Source organism: Scleropages formosus, chromosome 11 (assembly GCF_900964775.1).
Source record: "Scleropages formosus chromosome 11, fSclFor1.1, whole genome shotgun sequence".
NCBI lineage: Eukaryota > Metazoa > Chordata > Actinopteri > Osteoglossiformes > Osteoglossidae > Scleropages > Scleropages formosus.
The window spans coordinates 12,855,811-12,869,739 of NC_041816.1; the positions used below are offsets into that span (position 1 = coordinate 12,855,811).

Below are 13,929 nucleotides of genomic sequence, written 5' to 3' on the forward strand. Positions count from 1 at the left end.
CCAGGGCAGTTCTGCCCCAACCAGATACCAGTTTGACATGGGGTCTCTGGGGGAAGATCAGCAAAATGCTAAAATTAGTTTTGCATCCAAAGACCTTCCAGTGACTATACATGTCTTATTCCAGCATACGCCTGTGGCTATACAACATATGTAATATTAATTACAACACAATAGCCTTCTCCCATTGCTGGAATTCTCTTTATAGTCCTGTATTTTGGTAGTTCTCTCCTCTCTGGGGGACTAAAGTTACTTCAAAACTTTTTCCCATCCACAAACCATTTGAAGGCTGCCTAACCTTACTCACCAAAGCATTTTTAAATGATTTTTCATTATGAGCAGAGGACAAATATGCAAACAACCAATTTCACAGCAACACCCTTCATGAAGGAACTGATTATAAAGGCTCTGGACCCGTATTTTAACTCTCATATGGTTTTGGCACAATGGCATACTGGTTCCCAGCTTCAAAACTGATTAGAAGCAGCAATCATAGTCCTGTAAGCTCTAGACACAATGGGCTGGCACACTTGGGCACCGACAGGCAGCTTACTAAACTAACAGCAATATTCAACCATCTCTTTTTCTGGCCTCTGGGGAACATACAATGGCCAACCTATAGACCAAGCATTGGTATTTTTCTGTAGCACATACGCAATCTGATGGGGTGAGGATCTGTTTTGGGCAGATTGCATCTAGCGCATGTAGACTGCAATAGTCATCTCTCTATCACTAGGAACACTCCCTCTTGTGTTTGCTCTAATTTGTCACCCCACACTTCCTACCTCCACACTCTGCTCTCATAGCTTGCCTGTATGCCAGACTTTTTTTCAGCTGCTATTTTATTGCCCTGAGAGCTAGTCTACTGCTCTTCCCTTTATCAGTCTACCTAGTTTGTCCTCCTGATGTCTGAACTAAATGTCCTATAGAGAATTTACAATTATTCATAACCAGGCAACATTTTTTGCAAGATGGTAAACTTTTCTCAGAACATCAGTTGTTTAAATCCCACCGTAACATTAACAGACCAATTCCAGGTCTTTGAGTCTGGAGTGAGCAGAGTCCTTCCTTTAAAAACACTTCAACAACAACAACAAGAGAATGCAAGAGTCCGGGCTGATGAGCCAAGCCAACAATGAATTGGCTGCCATGGCACATGCTTTGGAACGGGATGAGGGAGTGGCAATAAGGCCCTCCCTCTTATAGTCAAAAGGTAAGAGTAAAAACAAGGTCTGAGACAGACGCAAGAATGGCTCATTGAGATAGACCACAACACTTTAGACTTCATCCCAAGCATCCTGGTTTGGGATCTGGTCATGAGGAGGCAGAATGCGCACACCATGAACACAACCTGTTCCAGCAGGCAGGGCCTGGCCACTGGAGAGGAGCCCAAGTTAGTAATACACAAAGTGGGGGGAGAGAATGATCAGATCAGCAGCTATTGAAGACTGTCCTGGATGAGGAAAGGCAGGTTAGAATCAGAAAGAAATGCTTGTTAGTACTGGTTGTTCACCAGGAGCTCTGGCACAGGAAGACTGCGCACATACACACAAAAAAAACAGTTCAGTGCATACATTACCCTAAACAAAGTTTTATACTTGAAGACCGAATAACTATAATAATGAAATGACTCAGTAAAACAAAAACCAAAAACTAGTAAACAATATATCCATAAAAAACACAAAATACATTTACTTACCCAAGAGAATTTAAAGACCGACTATAAACTGGCACTGAAACAAGTCATCCACAGAAGGGGGGGGGGGGGACCAAAAACTGACAAGCTCCAGTACCTTTATACATCAGGCTGCTCTGGTGTACAGGGGTTATAGGATTGTATATGGTATGTGGTTATACAGGTACATGGTATGTGGTGCTGCAGTAGCACACTTAATGAAGAAGTCAGGATACAGACTATGGGGGGGGGGGGAACCAAGGGAGGATTCTGCACAACCACCACCAATATGATTAGCAGGTTACTTTTACAAAATTCTAATGTATGGGTGGATCGCATTCACAGGATGGCACTTTTACCTGTCAAACATTCACGCTACAGTTTATGTGTGAAATGCACTCCCTTGTTATGAAGGGTATTCTTTCTCCACCAACATGCTTCTTTTAAAAGATAGCAACACTGATCAATATTTAACTTTCTACTGCAACTGTTCTGGGAATTAGTTCAAGGACTATTTCATTTGCCATTGTCAAATGACTGAATTTATACAAGGAATTACAAATATTTTAAATACTAAAATCATCATCAAGAATTTAAACAGATGGCACAAAACTAAAATCATGTCAGGTCACAGTAACAGCTCATACATGCAAGTGACACTGAACCAGCAACAGAGGGTGTACAACCGCTCTGTTTAACAACTTGTGAAGTAAACAGAGCTAAGGGATGCTATCTCTGTGTTTGGTGGCCAGGTGTCCTGTTTGGAGATTTAGGCACACCTGTGCTGAGAGGGACATGGTATTGTGAACAACTTGTAACTACAATCATAAAACAAGGATTTAAAAAAAAAAATACTCCACTAAATATACATGAATTAATGGTGGGGCTGAATCAAATAATCTTGCAATTTTTAAAAGCATTATAACCACAAATTCACTGTAGGGTGTGTGGTTTTACAGCACTGAGTCTATTTTGCCTACCTTGGACAGAACACAGTTACTACTGCTCCATCCCATTGACCTTTGAGGGAGGAAAAACTACCACTGTCATCTATGTTCAACTTTCCCCAGGCAAAACACAGCTGCATCAGACCTAAACTTTGAAGCTTGTATGCGCAAAGATAATGAACATTTGTGTCAGGCATAAAGACACAGGAAACTTGTCATTATTAGAATATGACATATACCCATCACAACTGGATTTCAGTTCAGAAGCTTAAGTTATTTTTTTTTTTGTGAAATTCAAGCTTGGACTTCCACCTTGGCAAGGCCTGAAGTATGAAGGCCTCACTAACTGCAGTCACTGGAGTGCACTAGCAGGCAGTGCTGAGATTCACAACATTTCCAAAGTGCCCAGGGACTCTGCATTACTTTAACCTACACTATACAATGGTTGCCAGATTTATGGAATTCCCGTGAATTGTCAATTATGCCCTTTCTAGGGCAATGTGGGGGGAGGGGGGGGGGGTGCAGGGAGGAGGGGACATTTACCTTCGCCAACTGTTGTCCGGAGGGGGTGAAAGGTACACAGTTCCATATGGGGAGCTGTCCACGTAGAAGTGTCAAGGAAATAATGGACCAGATACAGTACAAGAATGCTTTTCCTCCAAAAAAAAGTAACCATAACCAACAGGATAAAACAAACATGAATGATTACAAGAAGTGCTACAGGTTAATTCAGGTAGAGCAGCATTAAGCAATTAAAACATTCTTAATTTGAGCAAACATTCAAGAGTCAACAATAATATGTTCATAGTTACCTTAACAGCAATGAAAATGATTTCCCAACTAGTGAACTTTTTTTTTTTTTTTTTTTTAAAAAAAAAGAACTAGGTCATTGACACCCATCCTTTCCCTCCTTTGTTTTCCTGATACGTGCTATTCTTTGCAAAATAGAGAACAGCTACCTACCAGATGAGAATCAATATTTCAGTTCCACAAATTGCTATACAGTATAGCTATATAGTACAGACATCTCTACTTACATATTACTTATGGAAATTCGGATTTACGTAAAAAGTTCTTGCATGTTTTGAGCTGTGAATGTATTTCTTCTCATTAATGTAGAGCTTTTCCAGCATATTTTCTACCCTTTTCATTATTTAGAATGCCTGGTGGTAAACGTGTGCTTGAAGAAAAACGAGAACCGTCTTGTAAGCAAACAGCAGTTGATTTGGGGACGAAAGTAAACATAAGGAAGAATGAAGGTGGACAAATATCGTCCATAGCATGGGAACAAGGTTTAGCCATATCAACTAAATATGATACAGAAGGATGTTGCACGTATAAAGGACCACATGAAAGGAACAGCTAGCACGAAAACAATGAACAAACAAAATGCAACAACAGATGGAAAAACAGCACCCTCCTGTGCGCCAGCATACTACTAGACATAAGGTATGCGCACACAGTACAACAGTGTACACGTACCGTATGTAGTAGTCTTTTTACATTTATGCTTTATAGAAATGTAAAGATTCTCATTGACTAGGCCTAGGTCATAGTACTTAATGTCTAACATTTACTAGAGAATTATATTGTGTAACTTTTATACCCATGTTTGCAACAAACATGAAGGCTTGGCTCTGTAACGGAGGGGAAGGGAGAAGCCGACATATGCAAATTTCAACTTACATAGCAGGTCGAAGAAGTCTATTTGCGTAAGTCGACAGGTGTCTTTACCCGAGTTACACTAACAGCAAATGGTAGGTAAAAGGCCACATGCACGTGGTTAACAAAGACAAAAATAATCATTTGTTTCACGGCCCGAGAAGAGACGAAGCTTAAATTTTAGCATTAACAGTTCATAAGTACCGTGGTCAACAGGAACGGAAAACTACTGTTTAGTTTAATGAAATAATTTTGCTTGATTATGTTCTGGTAATGCCATATACTCCCATCTGTATTTGGCAGCTAATTCTATAGTAATATGAATGGCTTTTTAACGCACTATATTTGACAAAAATTTCTGATGGATTGGAAAACTTGTTGTACTTGGGTTTAACAATTTATGGTAAAGACCCACTAAAATACTGATACATAGCTGCAATATTGGTTTGAGTATTGTGAATAACAAAGTATGAAGATATCCTCTTGATCTATATAATTTCACTTGTAGAAAGCTTATTCTTTCCATAAGAATTCAAACATATCTAATCTTCTATTATCTAGTCCATTTCCCATTGACTGGCTCTTATCTCCATATGGGGGGGGGGGGGAGAAGAAAGAGGGGAGAATAATTTTAATTGCAATGTAATTTATCTAGCTAGCAGCCAAGAACTTACATTAGCTTAAATTCAAAGAGTTACTTGCCTCTCAGTTTGTATGGGTAAAAACAATATATGCACATGTGTAATGAATGAGAAAATCAGCAATCCATATTAATTTAAAATGTACCTGGTCTTACCAGAATTAGGGGCATGGGTACAAAACCAAAGAATATGAACTTTTGGAATTGGGGAAAAAAGAAACATAAGTCTCCATTCAGACTGAATGAACAATAAATGTGCCTGAATCAAAAGGTCAGAGAAACAAGAGTATATTATCAATCTCTTGCCACTGACTGCATGCAATTCCTTGCATTACATGCAAGGCATGAGACACAGAGGAGATAAAGTGTGGCACTTTCAAACATCTGCTCTGTCTTGGAAAAACTAAATTTTGCTGAAGCTGTGAGGAACTTCAAGTGCTGCCACCAGTATCACTTTCATCAAGAGAGTACATACACAGAAAAACTACTGAGTATTAAAAAAAAAAAGTTTGAATCTGACTGGTCCTCAAAGAACCACTCTGGAGTAGAAGCACAAATCTTATTCTGGTGAAATTTCCAGTTGAATTTGAATAAATACAACTAAAAGTCTGTATAACTTGAAGCTATGGGGGGGGAAGTAGACACAGAAAAATGACAAAATGAGACACACAAATGCTTATACACAGTACAAAGGGATGACACGTGTATTCCTGTAGCTTAAAGACACAAGTCAAGGATTAGAGAAAAGTTATCCTTGGTTTGAATTAGCCTTTTGCTTCTAACAGAGCAAGAATGTGGTGGTCATCATTACACCCACAGAGAAATAGCAGAAGAGCCTTCTTTTTCCACTTCTGACTAAAAACTCCAAAAATTTAAAAACGGGAATACCTGAAACATCTAAAACACGGCTATCATTTACATTAAATGGGGACGTTTATTGCAAACAACTGAGTGTAGGAGAGGGAGGTACAGCAAAGGGCTACGGTCGATGTGTGCACTACAGCTCACTGTCAGAGCCCGCCTAATCTTGGCAGACACAGTTAAACTGATTTGTGAAAAACAAGCCTCGGCCGTGAGGGACATCTGGTGCTTAAAACAAAACGGATGAAATCGAATTCTGGCTTTAGATGCAGCGCCTCGCCGCCTTCCTCTCCTGGTGTGAAGATCATATGCTGCAGCTAATGCAAATTACCGTGTTTCTCAGGCTGCCCCTCACAGGGCATCTTATTTCTTTATATACAAACACCGGCTTGCCTTCAGGAGGCCAGGAGAATACAGCTTTTCTCCCTCTGTTGAAGGATAGCAAAGTAGATGTGTTAATTCATTCAGTTCTCACTAATCCCAGATCATATCATCATCAAGCGCTACAGAGGACTGTTAGATGTATCTATGATCCCTTACCATTTCAAGCATAACTGAATTTCCTCCTGAAAACAAGATGATTCCTTCCGCAATGATCATAGAAGTCCGAGAACTGAAGCACCATGCATTTTCCTGGAAACGAGCACAAGGGAATCCAAACCCAATTTTGTGCATTCCAAATAAAATAAGCCCATGAGACTACATTAAAACGAAGTAACTCATGACTGAAAGCTGCAAGTACAACTGTAAACCTAAAAGTTCATAAATAAGTTGTGTTTGTACAAGGGGAAACACTTTTGGGTAGGTTGTAAACAGCTGCACTTGATTTGAGGCTGGACTCAGGAAGCCAAGTGTAGGTGCCCTACTATAAAAGAAACAAATTGAAAAGGGGACAATTAATTTTTCAACTGACTACCAAAATTATAACATTGAGAAGCCACATGCCACTAAAAGCTGAGAAAACTCATTCCAGTATAGCATGTGATCTTGAGTGCAAAACTGACCCCCAACCAGAATCTACAGTTTAACGTGTAATTCTTGGAGAACAAGAATGCCAATAAAAACAGGGATTAAGAGATGGATCTAGGTTAGTAGGTGGGACAGAAATTTGTTCATCCATTAGATATTTGGCTACAACTCTGCCAGAAACAATGGGCCACTAAACGAGCACCACAATCACTGGCAAGGGCTCTGCATACATAAAGTAAGCTTTTCGTTCTGGATGACCGATCAAGTTGGGCTTTAGTATTCTAGAGTGGGATTACCCAAAGCTAAGGAGCATGATGTCAAGCACTGGCACGCTTAAATAACTACGCAGTTCTGAATGTTATCCTGTACTTTCCAATCTGTAGTGGCAGATGGGTTAACTCCTGCAGACTCCTTTGGAGCCAGAGACAGGAAACAGCTGCTATAGTGGAGTGATTGGTTCTCTTTATCAATTCATCCCCAGGTTCTGGTTCCCATGGAAACACAAAAATGGCAAAGAAAAAACTGGGAATATAATTTCTGAATGCATCAGCTTTGTTTCTGCTCCACATAAAGATACATACTTAAAGGCAAGCACATGAAAGGACCTCCTGAAACGAGGTAAAATAACTTGTGGAAATACAAGTGTGTGTAGTCAATTTCCCCTCAGTCTCCAAACTTCTCAGAAGGTATATGACTGATTGTAGAAACATTTTATCTATACTATCAACAATGGATGCAACACTAGGCTTCAGTCAAGAAATGCAGATACACAATCGTAACCGTTTGTAGCTAGGCAATAAAGGTAAAGAGTATCAGGACAGTAAAATACAAAGTCAAACAAGCACTTTACACTAGAGGAAAGTAAGACTGAACACCCTTTATTTAGTTCAAAACTGCATTGTGCCTTCATCCTTCTCTAGTGGTAGCTGAACTATGCTGCCTTCCATTCAATTATCAACACACACTATAGCATCTTGGGCCAACATGGCCACTGCCTACATGTGCAGAGGTGAGTACAAACCAAGCCATAAACACACATCCACACAGCTACATTCACAAACAGGCTGAACTAGCAAAACCTCCTGATGTTTGCAAGACATTACAAAACCTGTAGACAGCACATGAAAAATTCCAGAACAAGCTGGTTTAAACCCAGCAGTCAGCTTGTAAAGGATATTTGCCGACCGTGCTTGTCCATGGGCCGGCGGTGAGGGGAGTTGATACGGTTGCGATCTCGATGGACTCTCTCCACCAGGCCATGATGGCGGGTCCCTCGCACACTGTCCAGACCTGAGTGAAATGGGCCCTGGGGAGAGACGAGTGCACCGGGTCACAGCCGCACTTCAAAAACTAGTGTACAACTATCTGTCACTTCCAAAAATTAAACCCCACAGTTTCACTGTTCTTAAGCTATATGCAAAGAACAGTCCCCACTTCTTTTGACTTTATGGAGTAACACAGGACACAGCACTTAGTGAAAGAACACCTAAGGCACAGCAATAGTGTCCAATAAATAGGCATAACTAGGAATACGTTTCCCCAAAAGGAAAGACTGTGATATACATGCTAGAGTGAGCTCTCTTCTCCGTTTGCTTTCTGGCAGAGCTCATCTTTCAGGGATCACTGCACTTTGTTTCAAAGAGCCATTATCCTCAAGCCCCATTATCAAAAGCACTTTGAGTTTATACACAAGGATTATTCCCAGAGAACACTGAAATAGATACAGGTCTGCAGTTCGGCGTATAAACTTGCACAGAGTATCAAGTTCACGAAAAGAGCCTACCACTGACTAAAGCTTGAGAAAGGTAGAGATGTGATATGCAACTTTTACAATAGTTGACCAGTTTATACAGCAGGGTATTACTGGAGATATTCAAAGTACCCAATGCAAGGGCTGCACAGCTGGAAGAGGATTTCAACCAGGCACTATCAGACTGAAGGCAACAGCCAAAACTAATACACTACCTGCTCTCTTAAGAGAGCAGTGTCAAAACGGCTATCGCTAAGGATGACAAGGGGATTAGTGCTTGGTACACTCACAAGAACAGCTGAAGCATCTCTGTGGTCCTTATAGGTTGACTTCGCAGGTACTCACCTGAAAGTCTGCACTGACGTTGCTTATCTGGTTGACATTTGGCAATGAGCCGCCATAGTACTGAGCTCGAGTCTGACGGAGCTGCTGAATCTTCTGGAACTGTACCTTTAGGAGAAAGTGGAGGATGAGAAATTAAGGACGTTAGCTGGACAAGAAGTCATTCTTAGGAACCAGAACCAGTTGACCCCAGGGACACCCTTCTGAAACAGAACTACAAAATGTACTAAAAACTTGCTGGTGCATTTTGTTCCAGCAGTTAAAATATGTTCACACCAGGGTGTAACAATGCTGAGCCTGATTAGACTGTGCATTTTATAACATGGTTAAGGCAAGTAGTCTCAATTATCAAGTAGCATCAGCAGCAGGCAAATTTTAGTGGCGTTTCCTGCTCACGTCAACCAAAGAGCAAAATTTGAATCTCAAAGACTGACCTCATTTGATGTTTCCAATGGGTTTATAGAGTTAAGAAAGACCACCTTTTAGCAGAAGGTAAATGATGCTTTGTACAAACTAAACTAAGCAACTCCAAGGATCTTGACAGACTATAGATAAACACAGAAGGTTTCTGTGCTTAACATATGAAAAATATCCAATTTAATCATCTGGAATTTTGCCAGCAAGCATGTACAAACCATGTAAAAGCCAAGTGGTAACAAATGAAAAATTAATGCCTTTAGCACAAAACTCAAATTCTCATTATGTAGTGCAGTGTACATAATCTAGATTATACTTTCAAGTGTGGAATTTCCATATCTAAAAGATTTCTCAGCCAGTTATGAAACACCAGCTCTTGTTCTCATGAATACCATCTGAGGAACTGAAATGGGGGGTGGGCTCTGCCCATCAACAAGAAGTCCTTATCTTTCTTACTGCAACCATAATTGAATTTGAGGCTTCCCAGCCACACTAGCCAACTCCTTTTTCGGCCCACAGGTGTGGGTCAAGTGAACCAGTTACCGGCCCTCACAACCATTTTCAAAGATGTTAGACAAAAGAGAAAGGAACTCCCTTGGCAACCCTCTGGAGACAATCAGCTTTGCCAACAGACATCAACACAGCATGCTTGTCTCACTGAAGCTCCTCTGAATGGAGAAACTGAGGTTATGGGCAAGGCACCTGCCAGGAGACTTTCCAATTTTCTGTGCTCTTCTGAAGTTAGATCCCTGCAAATCCCCCACTGGCTGGTGTCCCTCCATTAAAAGAGGCAAGGACAGTGATTGCCATGGTAATCTTGGCAAAGGACGGTGTTCCCATGGGCTAGAGGGGAAACCTGGCAGTAACACTACAATCCGTATCATATCTTGCCCTAGGCATATTATAACTACGACAAACACAAAAACCTTTGAAGGGCCTACACACTTCCTTTTTGAGGAGGCGGGGTCAGATTCTCAAAGAGCATTTTACACAGTTAATGAAGAGCGAGCGCTACAAGTTGTCAAATTCAGCATTCCATTCATAAGAAGTCCAGGCCCTCAAACCAATATTACATGGTGCAACAGTAAAAAATTTTTTCTGGCAAATGTCCTGGATTAAAGCAGAGTATGCAATTCATGAGAAAGTGAACATTTAAAAAAAATAAGAAAAAAAAAATCTGGCACAGAAATGATGTTTGGTGGTATAATATCCTGAAATCAACCTTTTCCCAGAAGAATTTAGGAACAATTCCCTTTAAGCCCACCGTCTTTGTCTGGAGGAGGAGAGTCACTAACCAGACCTTATCAGAAAAGTTCATTTATGTCAGGCTAAGCCAGCTCAGCATTAGAAAGTGGGGGTGGGGAATTTTGGAGAGAGAATGACGCAGAAACCCAATAAAGAACAATCTTGTATTTTCCTCTGAAATGTACAATTTTAACCCCTCCATTTTCAGAATCACATCTCACATATTTAAGGTAAACAAAATACGTACAACAGCTTTCACTAGACAAGCCATAATCATCTTTAAAGTAACTTTACTGGGGAAGGGGAGGCTCCACACAAACAGCATCACTTGCTTGTTAACTGCTTATCCAAGTCAGGGTCATATTTATTTAAAATAAAAAAACCCCAATGTAATAGACATTTTGCTGGTTTTTCCATATAAAACTACACTCCTCAAAACTCTGTTGCTTAGTTTTAAAAAATAACCCACAAAAATAATGTACCAATTATGTACCATAAAAACATGCATCGTTTTAACTATGCAAGAATTTTTAAACTCCTACAAACAGCAAAGGAATCATAACACTTTTTAGCCTTTACCTCCAAGTTCAGTATTTTATAATAGAAAATGGCTTCTTGCTCTCTAGGAAGAAGGAGGGGGGGAAAGAGAAAAAAAAAAAAGGGAAAACAAATGCAGCATGACCAGATTGCAAACAAGCAATCATCAACTCCCCCATAATGTGTTCCGAAACTCAAGGGCTACACAGCACCTTATCAATATACAAAATGAGAACGTTAGATGCCGAATCACAAAGCTATGAAACCTTCCTAAAGTACATTATGATTAATGCATTCTGGACACAGTAATGTACATTGAATCCCTTCAAGCTCTCAGAATACAACAGCAATTACAACACAGTATGAATCTCAGCAACAGTGCAAACATTTAGCACACTATTATAGCACTTGTTCACTACACATGTGGGTTTCTCCAGCCTTCAAGGTGAACTGCAGACCAATCAGTGTTTTACCCAGTAAATAAACCACCATGTACTTCCAATTTATTCATCTCACTGGCTACAGCTCTGGAACGGAACAGCAGCACATAAAAACCAGGTTACGTTTTCTGGGACTTCACTTGATGAGCTCATGCACTTCTGCTTAACTTGCTCATGGCAGTTGGTGTGGGTGAAAAAGTAAACAAGGTTCCCATTCTGAAAGAATTATACTTGAAGAGGAAAGACAGCAGAAACAGATAGTCACTGATGCCCCTACAAATCAGTGTTTTGTGCTCATCAGGCAGCAGCAGAAGGAACCCTTGAGCACAACTGGTCGGCAGAGACTGCACAGCAGCACAATAAAGTATAATCCACTGGACATTAGTGAAAATTGGGAAAGTGAATCCTATCTGAATAGGATCTCAAATTCAAAGTACACAGAACACTTCCATTCAAGTTTGTTACTTTCCGAAACATACAATGAGATTTTAAACTAAAGCTCAGCATTAAGTGGCAAATGTCAGGCTTGCTGAGCACATCTCCAGATTTGGATAAGCTCTCTACTTCACAGGATGGTTACAGGTCACAGAATAATTTCATTTATAACAATTGTGTACGACAAACATGTCAGTACCTCTGGTTCATCATTTTGCGAAGCCATCATCCAAATATGTGAAGCCTTCCAATATAAATCTGCACTTTGACTCCCCCAAAACAAATCTACCAAAATTACACAACAGTAGAGGGAAATCTGTGTGAATACTGAGCAAACATCCAGAAACATTCCTAGAAGAACTGTTGTATATCCTCTAATTTTGATCCACATTCTTGATTTCAAAACATTGATGCGTACATGCGTGAATGAATGACAAAATTGTACTTCATGAAAAACAATGCATGCAACGAATTACTGTATCTTGTAATACCATCTTGAAGGACAGTGACAACTCACATTCAGAAATTAAAGCCTGTATAGTGTATGACCAGCTGCAATGATCAGAAAATCTGAAGTCATTTAAGATTCTAATCGCCCTGCAAGATTCTTACCTTTAAAAGATCTCTCTCCTTGAAAACATGACCTACACACCAACACCACCTTAACACAAACCCATAGTCCAGCATCAAGTAATGTGATTTGATTTAAAGGAATGCAAGAAAACAGCATGAGAAAGGCATGTCACAGGGAGCAGTATGAATATGACAGGAGGGAACAAGTGACAACTGCCTGTGTGCAAAAAGATGGCAGTGTGACACTGATGTTAAAAAAAAAAGTCACATTGTGACTTACCTAAGTCAGAAGTCCATCCGTTACATTAAAATACACCAAAACTGTGATAAATGTGCATAACTTGAATTAAGGTTATAATTATATTTTTCCCTGTTTATCATGCTATTTAAAAATTTAAAAAAAAAATCCTATAAATCATCTGATTGTTTCCCAACATTTATTCGCGCAGCATCACGAAATCCCCATGGGGGTGTGTGACACACACACACACACACACACACACACACACACACACACACTAACAACTCTTCTGTTCTGCAGCTACACACTTTATCCCGAATAGGATACAGTTCCTCTCCAGTATAAGCAATATCAATGCCCAAAAATTCAACGGGGATTCAACCCCCTCTTCAACCTTACCTTTTTTAATGCTGTTTTCACCACACTGTTCTATTTTTATGTGTGCTTATATCATACTCATAACGTTAGAACGTCGGTGCCCAGCACAGGCCACGAATGTGACCCGTTACCAGATTCGTTCCCTTTGCCCTCTGCACGCGGAGAAGCGTCGCGCGGAGCGGCTCTCACGCTCTCAGCCTCTAATTGGCTGTTCGTGGATTAAGGGCGCGGGCGGCGGCTGCTGCTCACCCTGGACACGGTGAGGTCCGTCATGAGCTGCTCGAAGGCCCGTGTCTCCTCGGCCTGCTTCTGGTTATGCAGCGCGATCTTCTCGCTGAACTTCCGCGGGTTCGAGGCACCCGAGCCCGGGGATGCAGACATCTTTGGCGGGCCGCACACTTTCACAAAATTTTACTTTGGGGGGAGAAAAATGTATCGTTGGGGGGGAGAGGGGGGAGAAAAAAAAAAAAAAAAAAAAAAAAAAAAAAATGCAGTTTCGTCCCCCTCTTTCAATCCATTTCTGGAAATCCACAAAGAAGCCGGTGTCCAAAAGTGAATACAAAGTACTGTGTCCGGCTTTGCTAAAAATCTGTAGTGAAGTAGTAAAAAAAAAAAAAAAAAACCCCACCAAAACTTAAGCCGCCCACCTACCAGAACAGTGAAAGTGTCGTGGTCTTAAACCTTAGCGACCACAATGTGTCATCTAATTGTCCACACGTCGACAGTCCGTCGTTAGTTTCGTCGCCAAGTTTTAATATTCGAATTCACGACGCGTCCAGCCCTTTGCTTCTTCTAACTTGTTAGCCAGAAAGGCAACTGT

The 13,929-nt window shown here is 40.6% G+C and overlaps 1 protein-coding gene across 2 annotated transcripts in view; it reads right to left on the minus strand.

The window, feature by feature from the left end:
* crtc3 (CREB regulated transcription coactivator 3) overlaps positions 1–13,553 on the minus strand; it is a 31,467-nt gene extending 17,914 nt beyond the window's left edge. For both annotated transcript variants that reach the window (XM_018763639.2, XM_018763637.2), the window contains exons 1-4: positions 13,359–13,553; positions 8,847–8,951; positions 7,929–8,057; positions 3,163–3,224 (exon numbers count right to left, since the gene is read on the minus strand). In XM_018763639.2, coding sequence (XP_018619155.2) covers positions 3,163–3,224; positions 7,929–8,057; positions 8,847–8,951; positions 13,359–13,490 — 428 coding nt within the window. In that variant the 5' untranslated portion in view covers positions 13,491–13,553. The remainder of the gene's footprint in view (positions 1–3,162; positions 3,225–7,928; positions 8,058–8,846; positions 8,952–13,358) is intronic.
* Positions 13,554–13,929: the final 376 nt, after the last annotated feature.